Source organism: Sceloporus undulatus, chromosome 5 (genome assembly GCF_019175285.1).
Source record: "Sceloporus undulatus isolate JIND9_A2432 ecotype Alabama chromosome 5, SceUnd_v1.1, whole genome shotgun sequence".
NCBI lineage: Eukaryota > Metazoa > Chordata > Lepidosauria > Squamata > Phrynosomatidae > Sceloporus > Sceloporus undulatus.
Genome location: NC_056526.1, coordinates 39,347,847 through 39,371,574, shown reverse-complemented (window position 1 = coordinate 39,371,574; position 23,728 = coordinate 39,347,847). Strand labels below are relative to the sequence as shown.

Below are 23,728 nucleotides of genomic sequence, written 5' to 3'. Positions count from 1 at the left end.
AACCAGAGGATGCAACTAGAATACCTAGAGAAGTCTATTAGCTTTGGTGGCTCCTTTGCTAGAGCTTTTTTTTAAAAGCATCTCATCCCCCTCCCCTGTTTTCCATTTGTCACAGCAGAACAGCCAAGCATTTGGGTGTGTGAGAGAAAGACAGCCAAAGTCAAGGGAAATTAACAAACCTCATATCTGCAATGCAGCATGAAATCATAAATCAAAACTCTTTTTCTGTTATTTGACATTTAAAAGAAAAAAAAAATCAGATTACACATTACTGTTTTTTATAAACTAGATTCCAAGAGAAACCAAAAGTAGTGGTTTTATTAATTATTTAACACATAGCATTTTTCTTATCCCCTAAATAAGAAATAACTACAACAGGGCTTACTTTTGAGCATACAGATATGGGATTGCACTGTTTGTATCCCATTCTTAGGATGTTGCTTCTTAAAAACATACTCAGAAGGGATAATTGTATACAGTTCCCTATGAATACAAACAGTTGTCGCTTCTCATTTTTTCAAGATTAAAATATGTGTTTTACTGAATCCAGGTTCATAAGAAAAATGCTGCTGCAAAAGACCTTGGATATATTGAAACCCGCCTTCTCACAGCAGTGAACCAAATGCTTACCCAACCCAGATATGAAAGCAACAGTCTTTTCCTATTTGTTTATCCTGAACTTATGGATTCCATTTAGCTAACAGTGATAAATAATGGTTAGCAGATACATCATCTAGGAATTTGTTGAATTTATTTTAAAGCCAGTGGTTCAGTATATCCCTCATATAACTGCTAATCAACCATTTTCTAGTATGTCAAAGGTAAGGGACTAAAGAAGAACCAGCATTGTGTAATGGTTTGAGCAATGGACTAGGACACTTGGAGACCAGAGTTGAGTTCCTGCTCAGTATGGAAACACACTGGGTGATCTGGGGCAAGTCACACTCTCAGTCTCAGAGGAAGGCAAAAGCAAACCCCTTCTGAACAAATTCTGTCAAGAAAACCCAATGATAGGGTCACTATAAGTGAGAACTGAATTGAAGGCACATAACATTCAGGGACACAATCCACCGGCATTCATCAACTCACTTCCATGAGGTGAACTAAAGGTGATCTCTCTCTTCCCAAAAATCTATTGGGTGGGAAACCAGAGCCAATTTCAGACATTAACAAAGACTGCAGAAAGAAAGGGAGAAGAAGAAAGTCCTAGTGAAGCAACCAAATCATGTTTGCATTGCAGTGCCAGTGTGACACTGAATTTAGGTCAAATTGTTTTTCTGAATCTACTTTTGTCTCACACATTTTATAAATACCTATGTGGTTCCTGCCCTGGTATGTATTTGCAAGAAATTGCAGTTGGATACAGGTCATTGAAGGACACCAGGGAAAAGATTGAATGAAAAGGAAAAAGTCAATAGCTATAAACAAACATTTAGAATCTATTGGAATTGTTTAACTTGCATCACTGAAGTTTGGGGTTTTCCCAGCAGACAATGATCACCAATTAGCAGACACTAATCCTCTTTTGCATATCCTCCCGCCCTGAGGCCCGGCCATCAACAACAGAACAATACACAGATTAACATGGGAATCACTCCTCCTTACCCAAGGTCACGCTGTGTGTGTGTGTGTGTGTGTACTCTCTCTCTCTTCCATGCCAACAGTCTCTGAAGATGCCAGCCACAGATGCTGGCTAGACATCAGGAATAAACTCTTCTAGAACATGGTCACAAAGCCTGAAAAACCCACAAGAAACTATTTATTGCTTGTATTTATAAATATTTGGTGGAGGATGGAAATGGAGGGGGGGGGGAAATCTAACAAAATAAAACTTATAAATCCCAAACAACTGTTGATAGTGGTATGTAATTCTCCAGGCAGGTTCATAGGTTTGAAATCAACAGAGCAGTCAAGATTTGTTGCTTTTAAAATAACTAAGATCTGAACTTTTTCTGTTAAAGATAGCTCTACTGATCATGGATAAACAACACAAATGAGAAGAAAACATGGTTGAATACTAATCTACTAGCTTTGAAAATGATGGAGAACAGAAGAATATTCATAAAATGTTGCCCTGAAGAGGGAACTCTTGCACTGAAAAAATTGAATTGTAAATTTATCAGAAGAGGGATTTAAAATGTTCCCCCCAGGTTTTGTTTTGCTTTGTTTTGTTTTAGTTATGTTGCTCTGTAAACCAGTATGTTTATTGATGATGTAGGATAGTGGTTTGTGCATGATAAAATTACCAAAGTCATTGTAGAATTTCAGGAGCTGGAAGAGATATTTGGAAGGACTCTGACAGTCATCTAATCTAACTTCCAATCAGTGCAGTACTACCAATGCAGCCACACCATCCCTGACAGATGACCATTCAGCCTCTGCATAAATAGCTCCAGCAAAGAAGAGGCCATCGTCTTCCTAGGTGGTTTGTTTCTCTGTCAAGCAGCTCTCACTGTTAAGACAGTTCCCCTGATACGTAGTCTGCATTGTTTGATTCTAGTCCAGCCCTCTGGAACAAGAACCAATTGCTCCACCTTCTGCAGGACAGCCTTTCAGATATTTGAAGGCCACTATTATGTTTTCTGTTCATCTTCTCCAAGTTAAATATATCCAGTTCATTCAACCATTCTTCATAGGGCTTGGTTTCCAGATCTCTCACAATCCTGGCCACTCACATGTGGACACACCCTAGCTTGCCAACATATGCCTTATAATGTGGTACCCAGAATGACTGGAGAGTCAATGGTGTAGTGGTTTGAGTGTTGGACTATGACTCTGGAGACCAGGGTTCAAATAGGCCATGGAAACCCAGTGGGTGATGTTGGGCAAATCCTACTCTTAGAGTCAGAGGAAATGAAACCATGATAGCACTGGGAACAGTGAGTGACTTGCTTTTGTTATCAATGAAAGATAGATTAACTTGTTCCCTGAAGTCCTTCGTTTTTCTGTGCAGATTCTTATGATTTTTTATTCCATTGAGTGAATTATTTGTTCCATTATGCATTAGCATGAATGGATAGTATATTTTGTCCCATTCTGGATGTATGATCCAAGGAGGCACCAACCTCTAAGATGACAATTCAAGTCTGCACACAACTGCTTTTCCTCCTTTCAGTCGGGAGATTTCAGTCATTAGTGAGCATTCCTTCCTCAAGGTGGAATGCTTAGGACCTCTTGTGTTTCCTTTAATACACTATAGAATATTGCTTGACAAGACAGCTCTTCCCTGTTCCATGGGATGAGATTATGCTGATTATGCAGATCAAGAGACACAGAACTTTCCCTGGTTTTCCTAATCTTGTCTATACCATCTTTGCGGCTCCTTCCTTTTTGTTTTCTCCTTGGCAATCTCTCCCTTCTTGTTCCATTTCAACTGTGGGATAGGTGTGTGTGTATAAATGTTTTTAGAACAATTTAGAGCCACAATTAACATTGCAACTGAAAGTGTTCTGTCAAAATGTCCTAATGATGTTAAGTGGTCATAGACTCCATTTGTCCAGACCCTAAGATAAAATTAAAAGCAATGACCATACTGGGGCCAGGGCAATGGCAAGCTTTTCTGGTGACTATCAGTTTTGCACTGTGTTGTGAAACCTCCTCTTCCAGTTGGTTAAAGTGGTTTCCTGACCTGACATTATTTTTTCTGTAATTAGCTTCCCCATTTTATCTAACCCACTATATAAACCTTTTCCCCCAGATCTTATGGATAATTTGGAGCCACATGCACTCTACATGTGGTAGACATCCATAGGGTTCTAGTTTTGTGTCTTCTTCGAGGCTGGAACTTTGAAAAAGAAATCTTAAAAAGTTCAAAAGAAAATGCATATTTCTTCATAAAGATTTCCTTGATGGCTACTCAGCTTCCATTCTCTTTTACTAGCATACTACATGTCTTCTAGGTGCCACTCAACCATGAAAGCCTTCTGGCTGACCTGGGCCTCTCTCGGCCTTAGAAGAGGGCAGTGGCAAACTTCTGAATAAATCTTGCTAAGAAAGCCCCATGGTAGGGTTGCAGTAAATCTGAGTCAGCCTGAAGGCACATAACAACATGTGTTCTGCCTAAGATAATCAAGAACCATTTAGATTAAGGCACTAATCTGGAATACATTATATGACAAAATAGAAATAAAAGGATGGTGGAAACAATAGAAGAACTATATAAAAAAGATGAAAGGTTGATAGATTAATTTGAGGAAGAACCATATGCAGACAAATCTCCAATTTTAGAAAATGAAGTGGAAGCTAAATTAAGAGCACTTGGAAGAAATAAATCACCAAGAGTAGATGGCATACCAATAGTGCTGTTACAATCAATAGCCTGTGCTTTATAGATTACTACAAAATCTTTGATTGTGGAGGTCATGAACAAACATGAATCACTCTTTTAAAAAATGGATGTGCCATGACATTTGATTGTCCTGATGTGAAATCTGTACTCCAGACAAGAAGCTACTGTTAGGACAGAATACAGAGAAACGGAATGGTTTCCAATTAACAAAGATCAGGTATTGTGTCACTTTATCTACCTAACGTGTACGCTGACCATATCATATGAAAAGCAGGATTAGATTCGGAAGAATGTGGTGTGAAAATTGGAGGAACATCAATTCAAGATATGCAGATGACACCATTCAACAGAAGAATATAGCAAAGACGTGGCATGTTTACTGAAAGTCAAAGAAGAAACTGCAAAGGCAGGTTTACAGTTGAGCATTAAGAAAACAAAAATAATGATCACAGATGATTTATATAAATTTAAAGCAGATGATGAAGATACTGAAATAGTTCAAGATGTTCCATACTTTGGCTCAGTCACTAATCAGAAGGGAGAATACAGTAAAGAAACTAGAACAAGCCTAGGAGTCGGAAGGACAACTATTTAAATTATTTTATTAAAGATTATATCGTTTAATGAAACATAAAACACAACCAATAATACACATAACTTAATTAACAAAACTTAACTCATATATAACTAAAACATAACACCACAAAAGAAAAAGAGAAAGAAAAAAGAAAACAACAACAACAACAACATTAATAACAACAACAACAACAAAATTTTTCACAACACTATACATTCTCCTACATTACCTACTAAACATTCTAAACATTAATTATACTTATCTAAACAATTCTTCTGTTCTTTTGCACTTAGATTATATAATTTATAACTTCTTTTGTGGTCCTTATTTCTCATTGTGTTATTATCATGTGCCCGCTACTTATAAGTAAATCTATTTCTAACGAACTCTAACATATGTAATCATTTCCTTAACATTATTTTCTGATATTCTATATACATATCATAGTCTAGTATCTTTAATATGATTAATACATTGTTGATATATCTTAGTTCTTTTTAATCTTTGAATCCTTCTATAAAAAGTTCTTTTCTTTCTTGTTGTAAAAAATCCATCACTTCCTTCCAATCTTTGTGAAATTCTTCTATATCTTCGTTATTCAATAGTCTTGTTAATTTGTCCATTTCTGCTAATTCATAAATTTTAACAATCCATTCTTCCAATTTTGGTAAGCTTTCTTCTTTCCATCTACGTGCCAAAATGATTCTTGCTGGAGTTGGAAGGACTACTATGAAAGGAACCAGACATGATTCCTGAAGTGTAAAGATATATAAATGAATACCAAAATTAGGATAGCCAATGTATTATACAGTGGACCCTTGTTATACGCTGGGGTTTGGTTCCAAGATCCCCCGTGGATAACAAAATCTGTGGATGCTCAAGTCTCATTAAATATAACGACATAGCAAAATGGTGTCCCTTATAAAACATGGAAAATCAACATTTGATATTTGAAATTTATACTTTTTTTGAACATTTTCAAACTGTGGATGCTTGAAACCGTGTATAAAAAATCCGTGTATAAGGGGCCGACTGTATTTCCAATTTCTGTGTATGGTTGTGAAAGCTGTAAAGTGAAGAAAGCTGATAGGGAGAAAATCAGTTCATTTGAAATGTGATGGCGAAGAGTTCTATGGATAATGACTGCTAAAAAAAATTAACAAATGGGTCCTACAACAAATCAAGTCTGAACTCTCCCTAGAAGCAAAGATAACTACACTGAGACTCCTACTTTGAGAGCCCTGGTGACGCAGTGGTTAAATGCCTGTACTGCAACCACTCACAAACTGTAAGGTTGCGAATTCATTACTAGCCAAGGCTCAGGCTTGACTCAGGCCTGTATCTTTCCAAGGTTGCTAAAATAAGTGCCTAGCTTTTGGGGAGCAATTAGCTTGCAGTTGTAAACTGCTTAGAGACTGCTTAGGTGGTATGAAGCGATATATAAATGAAGCTGCTATTGCTATTACTTTAGCATAATTCTGACTAGAAAAGACAATAATGCTTGGTAAGGTAGAAGGCAGTAGGAAAAGAGGAAGATTTCAAAATAAGAAATTAATAATAATAATAATAATAATAATAATAATAATAATAATAATAATAATAATAATATTTATTTATTTGTATACCGCCCTATGGGAAACCAATCTGGGCGGTTGACAACAGTAAAATATAACAATTAAAAACACTTTATCCCTCCCCCCTTAAGACAGTATTAAACAGTATAACATATTAAAAACACAATATCAAAGCATAAAAACAACAATTAAAAACTAAAAACCCTTATATCTAGGGAGCCACAGCCTTGGGTCTACAAGACCCGAGGAGGGCTATTGATGATAGGGTGACTTGGGGGCTCTCATTCATGGGGTCTCCATAAGTTGAAGTTGACTTAGCAGGTGACAAAAACAAGCTGGAATTTTGATTGGGGCAATATGTAAAAACTGTGAGTAGTTGTCCTTTCCCCAGAAATTGCACAAATCATGTTCCTAGTTCAGTGCAGTGAATAACTCCACAAGCATAAACACAGTCCTCTCTTACTTTGGTTTGGTGGGTGGGTAATCAATTGGCTATTGCACAATGATGAGCTTAAGTCCCTGGCACCCATTGTTCAATCAATTGCACAAATGGCTGGCTTAAATTTAGTCTATGCTGAAATAGTATAGGCTCTTGACCTGTGTTAGCTTTTAGTGGGATGGGGAACATCCCTCCCAGCACTCTAAAACTGCTGGTTTCATTGAACTCATTGATTAAAGGTTGACTATAAATGTCACAAATAAATCAAGTACAGTACATGGACTACACAATCCTCAGTGACTAAACAAAATCATGCCTTTGAGGTAAAAGCAGCTGATGCAACCTAGTGGAGAAGCTGTCCTTCAGAGTCTCTTGCACTCACTAGTACAGTTGGCCCTCCTTATCCACAGATTTTTTTATACACTGATTCAGGCATCCACAGCTTGAAAATATTTTAAAAAGTATAAATTCCAAGTATCAAACCTTGATTTCCCCATTTTATATAAGGGACACCATTTTGCTATGCCATTCTGTTTAATGGGACTTGAGCATCCACAGATTTTGTTATTCATGGGGGTTCCTGGAACCAAACCGCAGTGGATAACAAGGGCCCACTGTACTAGCCTCAAGGCATGTTGAATTATTAGCCACCCAGCTGTAGGATGGCAAAGAACCCATGAAGAAGAAAACCAGGTTGCTTTGCACTTGTTCACTCATAACCCATTTTCTTTCCCTGTTAGTGTTTCCTATTTGGTTATTTGACACTGGATGCAAGGAAATGAGTGAGATGGCTCCAGAGTTCAGGAATACATGTGCTGAGAGTCAGTTCTCTTTGCCTTATGCAGAACAGCCTCTATCAAAGTGTTATAGAAGGTTCCAAAGACATTCTGCAAAGACAGAGAAACCACCTAGGGAAGTCTAACACCATCAGTTACAGTGAAGTGGGGAGACAGCTGGTTTTCAGACACTCCTGAGCCAATCCTGTTCCCTCCCCAAGCTACACATGCTACAGAAGAGAGGAGCCCTGCTGATCTCTCTGATCATTGATTAAAGATGTTCCCTTTCCCAGCTGGGAGGGAGAGTGGTGCATGTAGCTGGCCCTCCACATAGCTGGCATTTTCTGGATCCAGCTGAGCCCCAACTTTGAGATTCAGTTGATGCCAAAGGAAAACACTTTTGCCTCCTTCCTGTGTGGGGAAGAAGAACTAAACTGGCAGCTCCTGATGGCAAGTGCCTACAAAGGGCAGCCGACAGTGCTTTGCTTCTCTACCTTCAGGAGAAACAGTGAAGGCAGACTCTCCCAGCTGCCGTCTGCAACTGGTGGTTGATCTTCAAGAGCCAGGACTCAACTAGTACCTTGAAAAGCCAGATGAGAACACTACATGATATTCGTTTAAGGAGCTACTGATTTGTGCCTTCAAGTTGTTTCTAACTTGTGGCAACCCTAAGGCAAGCTTATCGTGGGCTTTTCCTGGCAAGGTTTATTAAAAGGAGGTTTGCCATTGCCATTCTCTGAGGCTACGAGCATATTACTTGCCCATGGTCAGCCAATGGGTTTTATGGCTGAGCTGTGAATTGAACCCCGGTCTCCACAGAGTTGTAGTCCAACACACAAACCACTAAGCCAAGGTGGCCCTCTTAAGTAGCTAACAGCCATCCAACCAAAAACTTTATTTCTTATTTGTAATTAAATTTAAAATGCCAGGGGGAAATGGGGACATTTTGAATTAGTGCCCAAACAGGATCAACAATGAGATGCTTATGAGGGTGGTGGGATTACAGTACAAATAACAACAGGTGGCAGCTCCTGGGTAGTTTTATACTCAATATTCTACTGGAGTTTGAGAAGATTTGAGAATTCAAAATCAGAACAGATGGACGAAGCATCTGGGCAGCAATTTAATTATGAAATATTTCCCCCTTCTGTAGTAGGAAAATTAGTCATAGACTGACTTACCAACAAAACTTTTCAGGATTTTCTTAACGGCCATAGGCTGCAATCCAATGTATACTTGTTAAGAAGTAAGGACCCTTGAACGTTCCAGAACTTGCCCCTGAATAAATGTAGATATTCAAGTTCCCCAAGGCAGTAATGATTACAGAAGGCAAAAATTTGAAACAAAATCCTAGTATAATCAGTGTGGCTTACTTTTCAGTAAACATGATGTGCTTCAAGGAGGATGTGAATACAGTCAATACTGATAGACAGTATTGATAATGTTCTGCAATGAGATGCAATTTGTAGAGTTGTCCTTTTGCAAGGCATAAAATCTACATGTATTTGCTTTATAAACATTCTCTACCTGGGCATAAATAATCTATTTTGAACATTTCTACTGATTGTTTTGAAAGGGAGTTACTAGGCTCATGCATGAAAGGAAAGATATGCATATAATGTAAGTATATTAAACCTGAGAATATTCATGGAGAAAAGTGTATCTTTCAAGCTATTGCCACACTGAAGAATTAATGCAGCTTGACACCACTTTAACATTCATGGCTCCATCTTATGGAATTCTATGGTTTGTAGTTGGTTGTGGCACCAGAGCTAACTGACAAAGAAGGATCACTGTCTCACAAAACATAGCATTGAGCCATGGCAGGTAAAGCAGTGTCAAACAGTGTAGATGTAGCCTTAAACAATCAGGCACTTGTACAGCTTGTGGCTTTCTCGGCCTGTCCCTCATTTTTCTATTACTTTCTTCCTGTCCTACTATTAGTTCTGAAAAGTTAAAAATTCTAAAAAGAATAAAATCTGCAAACCACGAGAAACATGAATTATTTTCAATACACAATTTAGATACTGTATGTGCTTGTGTACACAGAATAATGGGCTTTCTTCCCAGGATAGGGTTATTTTTGTGACTTTGGGACTCAGAAGGTGAAATGTGTATGTGCCTTCAGCTCACTTGTCTACTTATGATGACTCCATAAATTCCATAGAGTTTTCTTAGGCAAGGAATACTCTGAGGTGGTTTTGCCAGTTCCTAGTATTTATGGGCAGCATCCCATCCAAGTACTAATCAAGTCTGACCTGCTAAGCTTCCAAGATAAGGCAGGACCTAGTGCCTTTAGGATGTTCAGGCACATTAATAAATTACCTCTTTTCAAATAGCAAACTGTTGTACAGTTTAGAACAAGGGGATCTTACACCTGTGATTCTTTAACTTCTTTCTTTCTTTCAATGTCCTGTTCCTACTGTACAGTTTGATATGTTCCAAGCTCACTAATTTCAATAGGTTTCAAGTGCATCAACACTTATGTAGAATCCAGCTGTTACCTGCCCTTTTGATGCTGTATCTTCTACTCATGAAAATTGTATTATTTTTGCTAACCTGAGTTTTCCCCACTGAATTTTGTCCAACTTCAGTGTTGCTCCTGTCAGGGATGTAGCTAGGATTTTGGGAAGGGTGTGTGTGTCCAGACTAAGTGCTATCATTATAATGGGGCTTGGGTGCATCAGCACGTCAGCACGCACCATTCATTTTATCTAATGGAAGGGGGGGGGTCTGGACCCCAAGGACCCCCTCCCCCCTTGGCTACATCCCTGCTCCTCTTGTTTCATATTTTGGGGAAGAGGAGGGAGGGAGGGAGGGAGGGAGGGAGGGAGAGTAGTCAGGTGAGAATATTGATATGGCCTGAGTACTTCCTTTTCATCTCAACAATTATAAATGTGCTTCATTTTTTCACCTGCAGGAGCATACTGTATTTAGCTATATCTATATGCACATGATATAATAATATCCAACACTAGAGGGCATATTTTGCTTGCCTGATGCAATATCGCAATGTTTCTGCTCCCTATAGCCAGTGAAATTGTCACTCATCTTGGATTTAGTATGTATTTCCCTCTGTTCAGTAGCTCATTGTGATACAACTAGATTTTTGCATACGGTTGGGCTTGCTTCTCATATACATGGTAATAAAGATTTAATATCCAGAGTATGTGAAGCTAAGGATCAAGATTGGCATTTTAGGAATTCGTGTCCAGTATGGCTTTACAACATTCTTCCTGCCTCCACTCTCTATGTAAATTCTATTTACATAACGTATATCCTGCACCTCCAATAGTAAATGTATGTTCTCAGGATGGCTAACAAAATAACAAGGTAAAATGAAAATAAAAAACAATAAAATAAGGAACACAATCATCAGGTGCTTCCTGGATTTCATTTGAATCCCGACTGTGTATCTGTTTATCCATCCAACCATTTATTTTTTAAGGACAAGGGAAGCAATCCCCCCTCCTGCCCATGATACTGCCATGCCAGTCAAAGAACATTTGAAAGGGACTAGACAATGAACAAGCAAAGTGGATCATCCCAAGATGCTGTTGAACTGCAGTTTTTGCAGTTTTTTGGCATGGGATCAGACTTTGCCCACCCCAGGATTAGAACAAGTCAAAACCAGCTTCCAGTTCAGATCTAATCTATTCCATTCTTCAGAGAAAGAGCATTTTAAAAATTGTTTGCATTGAGTGAATATATGAAATTTCACCTATTCTTTCTTTCATATGATACAATTACTGTATAGCAGATAATTTGTGTTTTGTTTTGTAATTACAAGTACATTTATTCACTTGATGTAAGAATGGGAGTAGTATACTTACCTGGCAGGGGAGGCACCATGATCATAAAGGTGGCTTTCCCATGGTGAGACTCATCCGTTGCACTCCAGGTGTGCTGACCCCTGCTATTTCTCCAAATGTGGGAAACTCGCAGGCATAATATCTACTTATTGTCAAATGAAAAGTGACAGGTGCTCCTGCCACCTTTGGGGGAGGAATACATTTTTGATCTCATGTCCCTGATTTTAGGGTTACCTTTGAGGGATTTGGGGGTTCCACTACTGGTCACTCCCTAAGTTCTGAGGATTCTGCGGGTTTCCTGGTAACCTCTCACAAGTCTATTGGACTCCCTTAGAGACTCTTCCTGAACTCCAAATCCCTACAATTTGGCAGCCATATTTTTATGTAGAATTGGGGGTTACCTCCCTGATTTTAGGGTGCCCCTTGAGGGAATCTCTTTTGGGAGGTTTCTCTAGGTAAGGTTTCTGAGGGTTCCCTGAGAGCATCTCGTGAGTTTGCTGAACGCCTTAGAACTATATTCCTTTTTTTAAAAAAATGTTTAATTAACTTTTAATTAATTTTTAATTTTTTAATTTTTAGAAAAATATTATTAAAACAATCCAATACAAATCTTTACATACACACTCATTCATTCATCACATATACATAAAGGTACATAAAAATAACTAACATAAAGAGTAAAGAAAATATTACAAAATGTAAAAATAAATTCTTATGTTCATATTTTCATCTTGATCTTCATTCCCTTCTCCAACTTTATCTCACATCTTTCTTTCATACAAAACCATCCACTTTTAACCTTACCATATACCCGTTCTTACATTTCACAACTTTCAACACTTTCCTTCTTTCACCCCTCTGGCCTCTAGATCTTAACCTTACTTTCCCTTCCCTTATCCTATCTTATTTACCCTTGCATATACTTCCTCCTACATACTCAAGCCTTCTACACTTACACATCACCCTCTTTACTTTTCTTCTTTACTATTCCACCTTTCTATTTGTTGCCTACAAATCTTCTTTACTCTACATCTTTCATTCATACTATCCCTTTCATACTGACTTCCTTCCTACCAATATTTGTCTTACTAATTTTCATTTCAACTTTTTTACTTTTAATGATTATTTTGTGGATCCTATCTCCAATTATTCTTAATACAAATTCATTACCGCTATTTCCCTCCAATTTAATTCAAGAAACTCAATTACTTTCCCCTATTCCTCAACAAATTGTTCTTTGGGTCTATCTCTTATCGCTTGCATTAATTTATCCATCTTCATTCCACCGTATAATTTCAACAACTTCTTCTTTTGTTGGAATATCTTCACTTTTCCATTTCTGAGCAAAATACACTTGTGTGAGAGAAACCATTCCTGAACCACATTCTTGAACCACACCCCCCCCCCTTCAGAGGGCAGAGATCTTTGTTGTGCAAAACTTGGGTTTTGGGGTGGGTTGTCTCAGAGTTCTTCCTGGGACCCCTGACGACTAGGAAAAGATTTTGTATCTCTTAGAACTTCTCTGAAGATGTGGTGGTGCTTTTAGTGAAATAATCGGTGGCCATCTATGACATGCAAATTTGTTTTTCAAGGTGAGATGTTATGCCTTTCCAATCTGGTCTCAGTACCCCTAAAGAGAAGGATAAGTTTTCAGGCCAGTTGAACTCAGAGGCGGGGATGTCTTTCACTCTTCAACAGCACACTCAGATCTGAGCTTCACTGCTATGAGGTATGTTGGGATAAGAAGAAGCAGTGGGATCATTTTCCCTTTCCCCCTGGAATGTATTTTCCAGAATGGTCTAAATCTTGAACGCTGCTGATTGACCCAATTCCCACCACTCCCCACCCCAACCAATGAATACCTGTGTGTTAGGACCATGCCCTCTATAGTGTCCATAGGGCCCTGCTCTCACCTCAATGTTTCATCTGCCCATTCTTCCAAGGCTTCCAGGGCCCTCTGTCCTCGCCTTCTCTATGGCCTGTTCCTGCACAGAGCAGCCCCATTTGTGTATTTGCCCATAGAATGAATATTTTTCATGGAAAGGTTCATTTTGGGGTGTGACCCCTCTCTGTGATCATCCAAATTCCATTGATCAGATTTCCAATCCCCTGGATGCTTCATTATTCAAATGGCAGCCATTTTATAACTGTGGATCATCTTGTTTTGTTGTTGTTGTTACTGCACAAATCTGAATCTTGGGATAAAGTGTGAGCCCTCCTCCACAGTCACTTTTCCATCAGTGATCAAGAGGAACAGCTTTCCTTGCTGCCACGGCAGCAGAATGTAGTTAATATGGGGAAATGACAGCTATATTATTTTGTGCAGGTGCATATTTTGGAGCAGAATGTGACCCCTTTCTGTGCTTGTCTCCCCATCCTCAATACCAGGAACTGGTTTCCAGTTCACAAATGGGGTTTCCAGTTCTCACAGCAGTACCTTTATTCACAAACGGGTCATTTTGTTCTGCTCAAGTATATATTTTGGAGTAGGTTGTGTGTCCTGACTGCTCATGACCCACCACCTCGACTGGCAGAAAACCGTGCCCTATGAGGAACAACTTAGGGAGCTAGGGATGTTTAGCCTGAAGAAGAGAAGGTTAAGAGGTTATATGATAGCCCTATTAAATATCTGAAGGGATGTCATATTGAGTAGGGAGCAAGTTTGTTTTCTGCTGCTCCAGAGAACAGGACCCAGAACAATGGATGCAAGCTACAGGAAAAGAGATTCCACCTCAACATTAGGAGGAACTTTCTGACAGTAAGAGCAGTTCGACAGTGGAACAGACTCCCTCGGAGTGTAGTGGGGTCTCCTTTCCTAGAGGTCTTTAAATAGAGGCTGGATGGCCATCTGTCGGGGATGCTTTGATTGGGAGTTCCTGCATGGGGTTGGCCCTTGTGGTCTCTTCCAACTCTATGATTCTATGATTTAGTAAGGTCTGATATGCACAAAGTACCAAAGGACTAAATGGGACATCTCTCCCACTTGGAATGTATGTTTGAGAAGAATCTGAAAGGCTGAGTATAGAGGCTGAGGATGGGGGGGGGATCTTGGAGAGGCCTCGTCCACATTTGCCATGAACTGAAGTTGACTCAAGGGCAGCTAACAACATCAAAACACAGGAAAAAAGTGGGAAAGAAGGTATGAATGGCTCTTGGCAACTGTTACAACAGTGATTAGACTGTTGGAGAGAGTTTTAAAATCTTAGGCAATCTGAGAATTTTGGTAGAGAGTAAAAGGGAAATTGTGAAGTGAAGCTGGAAAGTAAAGAGCTGGGAAAGGGCTGAGGAGAGAAACATGCAGTGGTGCTGGTGGCTCCCATGACAGTGGGGCAGTGAATTCACTCCAGGTTTTAATTTGGGCTTTAAAGGAACTGCGCAGGCTGATAACACCTATTTCTAAATAAGTTCAGCACCCTAGAAACTGAATAAAAATAGATTTGTCATCTTACTGACATGGGAATTACCAGCTGACCCTGGAAACTGATGTTGTGTGTGTGTGGTGGGGAGTGGCGATAAAGAGAGGAAGCAGAAACAGAATCTGGAGGACGGCAGGGCCATCTGGGCAACCAGGGATAGAAACATTTTGAGGAGGGTGGAGTCTGGGAGTCTGCAATGTAGAGGGACAACCAGGATTATCACTTCACTGAACATCCAGGCCACCCCATGCCCATTTTATGTGGATAAGGAGAAACTGCTGAAGGAGAAAACCTACAAGTGTGATGCATATGAAGAAATTTCAGATGGTTTAGCTTTGGATTGCTTGCAGCATCAGGAAGCTGGACTGGATGACTCTTGCTTATTTTCGTGGGGCTGGACAATATTGCCACAGCATTTTCATTTGCTATTTTAAAAGATTGACTACTAAGAAATTTGAGACAGAGAGCTTGTAGCCTGGGGGTCGGAGTGCATACAAATAAAAGGAAAGAACAATAGATACAGATAGTTGGTGTGAGACCAAGAAGAAAAAAGATGCCTGAAATGAGAGACTAATACAGAGAGAAATACAAGGTGATGTATTGAGCAGTGAACAATCATGGATCTACTGCAATGGTTGTCCTCAATTTTCATTTCCCTATGGAATAATCTCACACTACTAGGCATCTCTGTCATTTTTTCCACCTTATTCCTCGACTTCATGAAGCGCCGGAGATGCTGGAGCCGTTACCCACCAGGGCCGACCTCCCTGCCCTTCATTGGCACCATGTTACAGATTGATTTGAACCGTGTCCATCTTTCTTTGACCTGGGTAAGTGCCAGTAAGAGATTCTTTTCTGAATGGCTGTTAATAAAGAACACTGGGCCTGGTGTGCAGGATAGTTCTGGCCCGTGGTGGTAGCTGATAGTCTTGATTGCTTTAAAAGGGGTTCAGATAAATTCATGGATGAGGTTGTCAGTGGCTGGTAGTCATTACTAGGGAAGTGAACATTTTTATTTCTAATATTGTAGCATTTTTCTAAATCCTACCTGTATTTTCTTCCCATCTTTGTTCTTGTTCAACTTGGCTAAACTTCGCTTAGTGACATAAGCCAGCATAACATTTCCTTAGCTCATTTTTCTTTGTTGTAAAGAGAAGAACTATTTCCATAACACAACAGTCGCCAACATTCTTAAACTCACCTGTCTCATGTTGGAGCCTCCATAACTGAGGTGTCACAATGGAGAAGGCCCTCTCCTGCATCCTCCTGCTTGAAAACTTTCCATAGGTGACTGGTTGCCCACCATGGAAACAGTGTCCAGAGTGAGATAGGCCCTTGGTCTTCTGATTCATCAGGATTCTTGTACTTTCCCAAATATTTTTCTTACTATATTGTATAACTAACACGATAAATAGCACAACCAACTGGCCCTTGCTACACTCATAGATTTGCAATGGTTCTAAACTGGAAGATGAAAAACAAAGATACAGAGCAGTGGTCCCCCGATTTTTTTTGGGGGGGGGGCTACAGCTTCCTTTCCTCTTGGCCATCAACACCCATCTTGATATAGGTCAATTGTGTGCAGAAGCCATCTAGCTAGTGATGTCTCCCTCAGTCATGCCCAGCTCCCCACTGCCTCCTTTTCTGCCTCAGCCTCTCATGTGTAAATACAACAGAAGCAGCAGCAGTGATGACCCAGGCCTGATTCTCTGTTTTGCCAGTGACAGTCTTTACAGTAAAAGGAAGGCCAGTTGACTGGCTGCTTGGTTGCTGATCCCAGGATGACTGGGTGTAGAAGGATCAGTGACTGAGCAGCAGCTGAGAAGGTTGTTGCCCTCACTAGCCTTTTGGCAAAGGCTGGCATGCGTGAGAGGCCTCTTGGTCAATGCTTGACTGGCTGCTTGGTTGCTGCTCCCAAGGTGACTGGATGCAAAAGGAGAAGCTTCTCCACAGTGAGGAAGGACTCTGAATCCTTCTTTGGCAGAGCAGTGAGGGACTCAGATGGCTTCAAACTTTTTCCTCCCTTTCCTTCCTCAGGAATGTGACTTCCCCATACAACTTCAAGTCATCTCCCCCAGCACGGACTTTGTTTCTTCTGCTACCTCTTCTCTTGCCCTGTCTGACAAAAGAAGCCAGGAGCAACAGCATAGCTTTAGCTTGCCAGAAAAGTTCTGACAAAGCTCACAAAACTTAAGCAGGGTCCCAAATGTGAAAGCTCCTTTTTGTCACTGCTTTTCTCCAACTGCCATGTGCTCTGACTTCTCATCCCCACCATGTTCCTAAAGGCCGCTGATTCCCCTTGTCTTCTTTGCACACCAATAGTTTGAGTGAAGGCCCACTGATGTACCTTTTTTCCCCTCACTGTCCCCAGGGGAATGTACCACACAATTTGGAAATCACAGACATAGAGGTTTGTTGTGCTGTTGAAGTGCTTCTCAAGCTTTGTGAGCCGAAGTATCACACTTGCTTCAGTCTGCTGTGTGGCTAAGCTGGAAAGTGAGAATTAATGTGTGATGTGGTGTGTGGACTTCAAGGAAGAGATGTTGAATTCTTTCATATTTGGAATCAAAGCAAAACAGTTCCGGGAGATGAGAAGAGCTATCCAAGCAATTGTGTTTGTTCTGCACAACTGCTTTATAGATCACCCACAGCTCATTCTACACAAACGTTTATAAAAATTCATGAGTAAGATCTTTCCCCTTGTTGCCTATGGAGTTTATCACATGGGGGAAATCTTGTGCAGAAGCAGGGGTTTAAATAAGAAAAACCTGCAAAAGCGGGTTAATTTTCACATGACATTGTTGTTAAAGTGGTATTAACCCGAACAGAAAATAGACAGAAAGTAGACAAAACCCGCTCCTTTTTACTTTCAGAAAATCCTGAAAGTAAAAAGGAGTGGCTTTTGTCTACTTTCTGTTTGAGTTAACACCAGTTTAACAAAGACATGTGTGAAAATCAGCTCGTTTTTGCAGGGTTTTTTCCAGCTTTTAAATCCCGTTTTTTGCAAGGGACCCCCCCCCCTCCGGTGATAAACTCCTATGTCTTAGGACACAGACACCATCGGTGAGTGCAGATTCTCATGTATTTATTTGATTAAAGTGTGAATGTGCAAACGAAGCATAATTTAACATTGTTACCCTTTTAAACAATTGGCCTTCATCCTTGATCCAAAATCTGTCACTGAGACTAAGCAATTTTAGTGAGCCTTAAGCACAACTAACATTGGTTATACTACTAATAGGAATGTTCTGTAGAAACTTGGGAGTTGAAAGAAAGTGAACAATAGTTATTTCTGTGAATGGTTGCATTACGATTCACTTTGTGCTCCTACCTTTGCAAAGAATAACCTATCTAGATTATTTATTTTCAGATTTGAACTTTGTCTGAAATCTTGAAACAACTGACAATTCCTGTTTGGCAGTGTTATGAAATTGCTTGATAGTAATCAGAATTTTGAAGGCCTGTTTATCCTGTAAAATAATGCCTAAAGTCTTCCTGATCTGAGGTGCAATGGATGTTAATGCCTGCAAGCACAAATTCTTCCTGTTTTGTAACTCTTCATTGAAACTAATTTAAAAACCTTTAGTCTTATTTGACACATACTGATTCTAATCAGAGATTCATAGAGCTGGAAGATTTACCTATTTATTTAGTAGTAAAATTATATATATAGCCCATGAACCTATGCCAAAATGTTTTGGTTTTTTGTCATTTTTTACAGTGACCTTGAGCCTGCATGTGGATGGATTGTTGCAGCAGTCAGTGCAGAATTTCTCTTTCTGCAGTTATCTAAAAAAACACATACTCCACTGTACTGGAGTTTATACTTGAAAATATGAATTCTAGCAAATTTGTTAATTCAGTCTCATGAATGTATCAAAACATTTGTTGGCATTTATTCTGTCATAGTTTGTGGGTTCTGGTTCTCTTATTCCCAGTATTCAACGTATCAAATTCTCCGGGATCATTATTTGTTGGCTAGTCTCTCCACCTTCTTCCTAGGTTTTTATCTGGCTCAGATAGTACATACTCTTTATTTATCTCCATAAGCAAAACAATAATATTTCTGCCAACAGTTCTCTTGTAGGCATGCTTGAATTTCAGAGGTCTACTAGTAATGGAAAAAGCAATCTGAATAATTTAGCAGAACATATTCTTATTCACTTCAGTTGATTTTTGTTGATATGTGATGTACTGTGTATAATATTATGTCTCTCCCTCTTTCTTAGTTGAGTAAGAAATATGGGAACATTTATAGCCTGCAGTACTTCTGGAAGAATGTAGTGGTACTGAATGGTTTCAAGACTGTGAGAGAAGCTTTAGTCAGTAAATCAGAGGATTTTGCTGATCGACCCTATTTTGCTGCCTACAATTATTTGGGCTATGGAGAAACCAATCCAGGTATGACCGGAGTCTTGAATTACTGAAGTAGGAGATAAAAGGGTGAGGTGACAGGCATCATTTGACAGGGTAGTACTGCAGATGTAAACTATGAGAAATCTGGTTTTTGGTTTCCTTCAACATAAGTCCCATTTGGAGGCTGTGACATACTTAGTATTTCCCCTGGAGACATAGCCATCAAGCACATCCATGCATCAAATGAAATGCCTACATGACCCTTTTGAAAGTAGGTATTGTGACTTAAGATTATTAGTGCCCTCATTTAGAGACCTTGAAGACTTTGAGGGTGGAGACAACTGAGTTGCTGAAGCACCCTTGTAAGAAGTTTTGGGCCCCTTTCACATGTCACAGTTATAGTACTTTGACTCCACTTTATCTAACATGGTTCCATCCTGTGGAATCCTTGGAATTGGAATTTTGGGGTATTTAGATTCTCTGCTTGAGAGCTCTAATGCCTTCCCAAACTAGAAATCTTAGAGTTCAGTAGGATATAACCATGGTGGAGTCAAAGTGCTATAACTGTGTAGTGTGAAAGAGCTCTCGAAAGTAGCACCCCTGTGTCTGGGTGGGCTTCCATAGAGGGGGAGCCCATACAGACTGAAGTCTCAAATCCAGTTCTTTGGATTCAAATGCCTTCCCTCGAAACACCTGCAACAGAAGAGCTCTTTTCTCCATCACCCTGTCAAACTCAAGGACTCCAGCTCTCTGAACTTCTGAGCATCCTCCGTCCAAGGAAGCAGGTCTTCATTCATGCATCTCTCCTGACAGGACTATCTCAACTATCACTGAACTGGAGGCAAGCACTGGAAAAAACTTCTAGCACCCTCATTCTCAGCCTGATATCCAGCTAGATCCTGAATTGTATTCAACAGGGAACTTTCTTGATCCTCTCTTGTCTGATCTACAGTTTACGAAAGCTGTCAGAAATGCCTGTGCATAAGTTGATGAAGTTGTTAAATATACAGATGGGTGATATTTTCTCTTTCTTGAAAAACTCTTAAGCAGTACAGCAGTTTATATTGTGTTATTTTTATGACCTTTGTTGCTGTTTGCCTTCAAGTTGTTTCTGACTTATAGTGAACCTAAGGCAATGGGGTTATAATGGGGGGGGGGGGGTTGGCAAAATTTGTTCAGAAGGGATTCTACTTGCCTCCCTCTGAAACTGTTTGACTTGCCCATGGTCACCAAATGAGTTTCCATGATTGAGAAGGGGAGTCAAACCCTGGTCTCCTAAGTCATAGTCCATTGCTCAAACTACTACACCACACAAACTCTCTCTTTTTATGCTATTAACCAAGCCCAATTTTCCTTCATGACAAACTTGCTTAAAAAAATGTAAAGTTGAAGGCTTTCATGGCCGGCATCATAGCCCAAAAAACCTACAAAAAACTATTGCTTAAAAAACTCTTGAGCTTTAGAAATGCCTAGTTATAATGATGGAATCATGAACACATCTCATGCTCTAGATAGGAATATTGGCATGTTTCACTTTGACTAATATTCAGTCTTGTGTTCTCTTGGTTCAGTGTGAATCAGCCAATGCACGGAGAATAATACCATGGAGCAAATGTGATTTGCTCTCAGCAGCACTGTTCTTACTTGATATCATGCTGAATGTACTAGATATTCCAGTGGGCACTGTTGATCTTCCTCACAGTTCATACTCTCTCATAAAATATGTATCTAAGGCAATAGGTTCATAATTACTTTACCTTTTAATGTCCCTTTACTTTCTACTTTTCTCAGGACTGATAATGGCAAAGTATAGCCATGCCTGGAAAGAACAGAAGAGGTTTGCCATCACCACACTGAGAGACTTTGGGATGGGAAAGGAATCTCTGGAACAGCTGGTGATCAAAGAAGCTGAACATTTGTGTTCCGAATTTAGTTCTCAGGAAGGTTTGTCAATACTAGGTGTAAGAATATGTGTATGCAACATTTTACAAGCTGTGAGTTCCTCCTGTCTATCTGAGTTTTTAGAACATTTGGAAATTCCTGGTATCAGGATCATAGAATCACAGAGCTGGAAGAGACCACAAGGGCCATCCATTCTGACCCCTGCCATGCAGGAATTAAAGCACCCCTGACAGATGATCATCCAACTTCTGTTTAAATATCTTCAAAGAAGGGGGTATATTGCACTGTTGAATAGCTCCTACTAACAGGAAGTTCTTCCTAATGTTGAGGTGGGATCTCTTTTCCTGTAGTTTGAATCCATTGCTCTATGTCCTATTCCCTGGAGGAGCAGAAAACAAAGGACTTTATCACACTGAGGTTATTGGAACTAAGATCAGGGGTGAGTGTGATTTGAGTGATCTGAATTGACATTATAATGTGGCTGTTTTATCACACCTGGTTGCTGTTCCGTTGCCCTTCCGAACTGAGGACTGAGGGGGAATCGAATCCAGGAAGTCATGTGACGGATTCAGGCAAAGTGGAGTGAGTCGCAAATTGTATTTCCACCACACGGTGCATACCATGGGGATCAACAATTCGATTGGGACCCTTGCACATGCTCAGTGGGGCCCTGAAAGGCATCTGAACCTTGCACTTCCGGGGTGAAGAAGGGAGCCTGGCCCACTTTCCAGGAATGACCAGCTGCAGCTTTCTTCCTCCCTTTATTTACCTCCATTCATCATGGGATGACAACTGTAACCTTCTTCCTCCTTCTATTCTCCCATCCCTGGCAGCCAAATTCAAAAGGGTCCTCCGTGTCAGAGCCCCCTCCATTTCATCCACATCTATATCTACATCTTGTCATCCCCTCATGTATTTCCGCAACATATATCTATATCTATCCTCTTGTCAATCCCCTGCATCCTCCTATACCCCGATCTGCTCCCTTCTTCATCTGACACCTAACCCATCATCCCGACTGCTCCTGTATCCCCATCTCGCCCCCCTCTGCCACCTAACCCATCATCCCCTGGCCCCAACGACCTAGCCCACCACCCACTGCCTCTGCCTACCGATCCTGCCCAGCGACCATCCCATCACCCCCCTGACTGCCTCTGCCCTCCCGATCCTGGCCCCAGCGACCTATCCCATCACCACCCTGACTGCCTCTGCCTCCCGATCCTGGACCACGCGATCTATCCATCATCCCCTGACTGCCTCTGCCTACCTACGGCCCCAGCACCTATCCATCACCCCTGACCTGACTGATGTGTATGTATATATATGTGTGTGTGTGTGTGTGTGTGAGAGGAGAGAGGAGGAGAGAGACGAGGCAGGGAGGAAAGGAGGAAAGAGTCCAATAGAGCCCGGTTGCCCTGAAAGTGGAAAGGGCCACCAGAAGCAAATGGGGCAAAATGCCACAGGGCATCATGGGAGATTTGCGATTGTCTGTCAAGGCACCAGCAGATTGGAATCCACCACCAGACCAAATCCTCAGTGAGTTTGAACTGACCATCAACTGGAATCTCATCAATCCACTTATTTAGCGAACTCGCCAACAATGAGGAGCCAGCTGGATTCAGTTCAGAAGCCCGCGGGAAGTCCCATGGAAGGGGCTCCCATTGAAAGCTACCAGTGTGAATATGTGAAAACATGACATTCTAACGTGATTTGCATCACTCAATTTGAACTCATCCTGGTTCTGAGATAAAAAAACAGTGTGATAAGGTCCAAAAGTCGCTCGTATGATGCTTTCAATATTTAAACAATGGCATAGTCACTCATTAGGCCTGTAAGGATAATGTTCATCTTGTTTCTCCAGACAACACTAAAATGTATTTGTTAAAAGAATTATACAACTGAGTGAATGAAAGTGCAAATGTTATGGGGAACAATCCTGAAATTACACAATTTGTCTCAGCATTTAGCAACTAGCAGTAGCATTACATTTCTATAGCACTTAATAGTGAATTCAGCACTAAGTCATTTACAATCTCTAAGCAAATTGCCCCTAACAAGCTGAGTACTAACTTTACTGACTTACGAAAGGATGGAAGGTGAGTCAATGTCGCAGCCTTGGATCAAACTCAAAAACATCGTGGTGCCAGTGTGGCGCTTAACTGCTGTGCCACTAAGGTCTCATTGGATAAACTGGAATTCCTAATGGATTGATTGATTGTCCTTAGAATGACTGGCTCAGGGTAGACGCATCTAGTTCTTCAGTCATGCTGTTGGAAGAGGTTGTGTTGCCCTATCTCTGCACACGTGGGTAGGGCATGCAAGCTTAAGTAGATAACAGTCCAAGTAGTAAATAAAACGTTAGAATTTAAGATGGAAAATTGTTGATCTGATATTTCTTCATTGATGTGTGATGCTTCATCTCCACTGCAGATTAAAGGTGCTTGACAACTGTTTTAACTGCCATGGCTCCGTGCTATGGAATTCTCAAATTTATTGTTTTTAATATTTTTATTAGCATACAAATGTTCTAAAGTATAAAAATCTCCCATCAGACCAAACCCCCGATAAAACAGAAAGAAAGAAATCAA

At 40.3% G+C, this 23,728-nt stretch overlaps 1 protein-coding gene and 1 non-coding gene across 2 annotated transcripts in view; both read left to right on the top strand.

The window, feature by feature from the left end:
• The first annotated feature begins 11,479 nt into the window (after positions 1-11,479).
• LOC121932336 lies at positions 11,480-11,636 on the top strand. The gene has a single exon (XR_006104323.1). It is a non-coding gene; the product is annotated as a U1 spliceosomal RNA (small nuclear RNA).
• Positions 11,637-15,499: 3,863 nt separating this feature from the next.
• LOC121930928 (cytochrome P450 2D14-like) overlaps positions 15,500-23,728 on the top strand; it is a 16,621-nt gene continuing 8,392 nt past the window's right edge. Inside the window, exons 1-3 of the mRNA XM_042467945.1 lie at positions 15,500-15,712; positions 19,112-19,283; positions 21,030-21,199. Of these exons, the coding sequence (XP_042323879.1) occupies positions 15,500-15,712; positions 19,112-19,283; positions 21,030-21,199 (555 nt within the window). The remainder of the gene's footprint in view (positions 15,713-19,111; positions 19,284-21,029; positions 21,200-23,728) is intronic.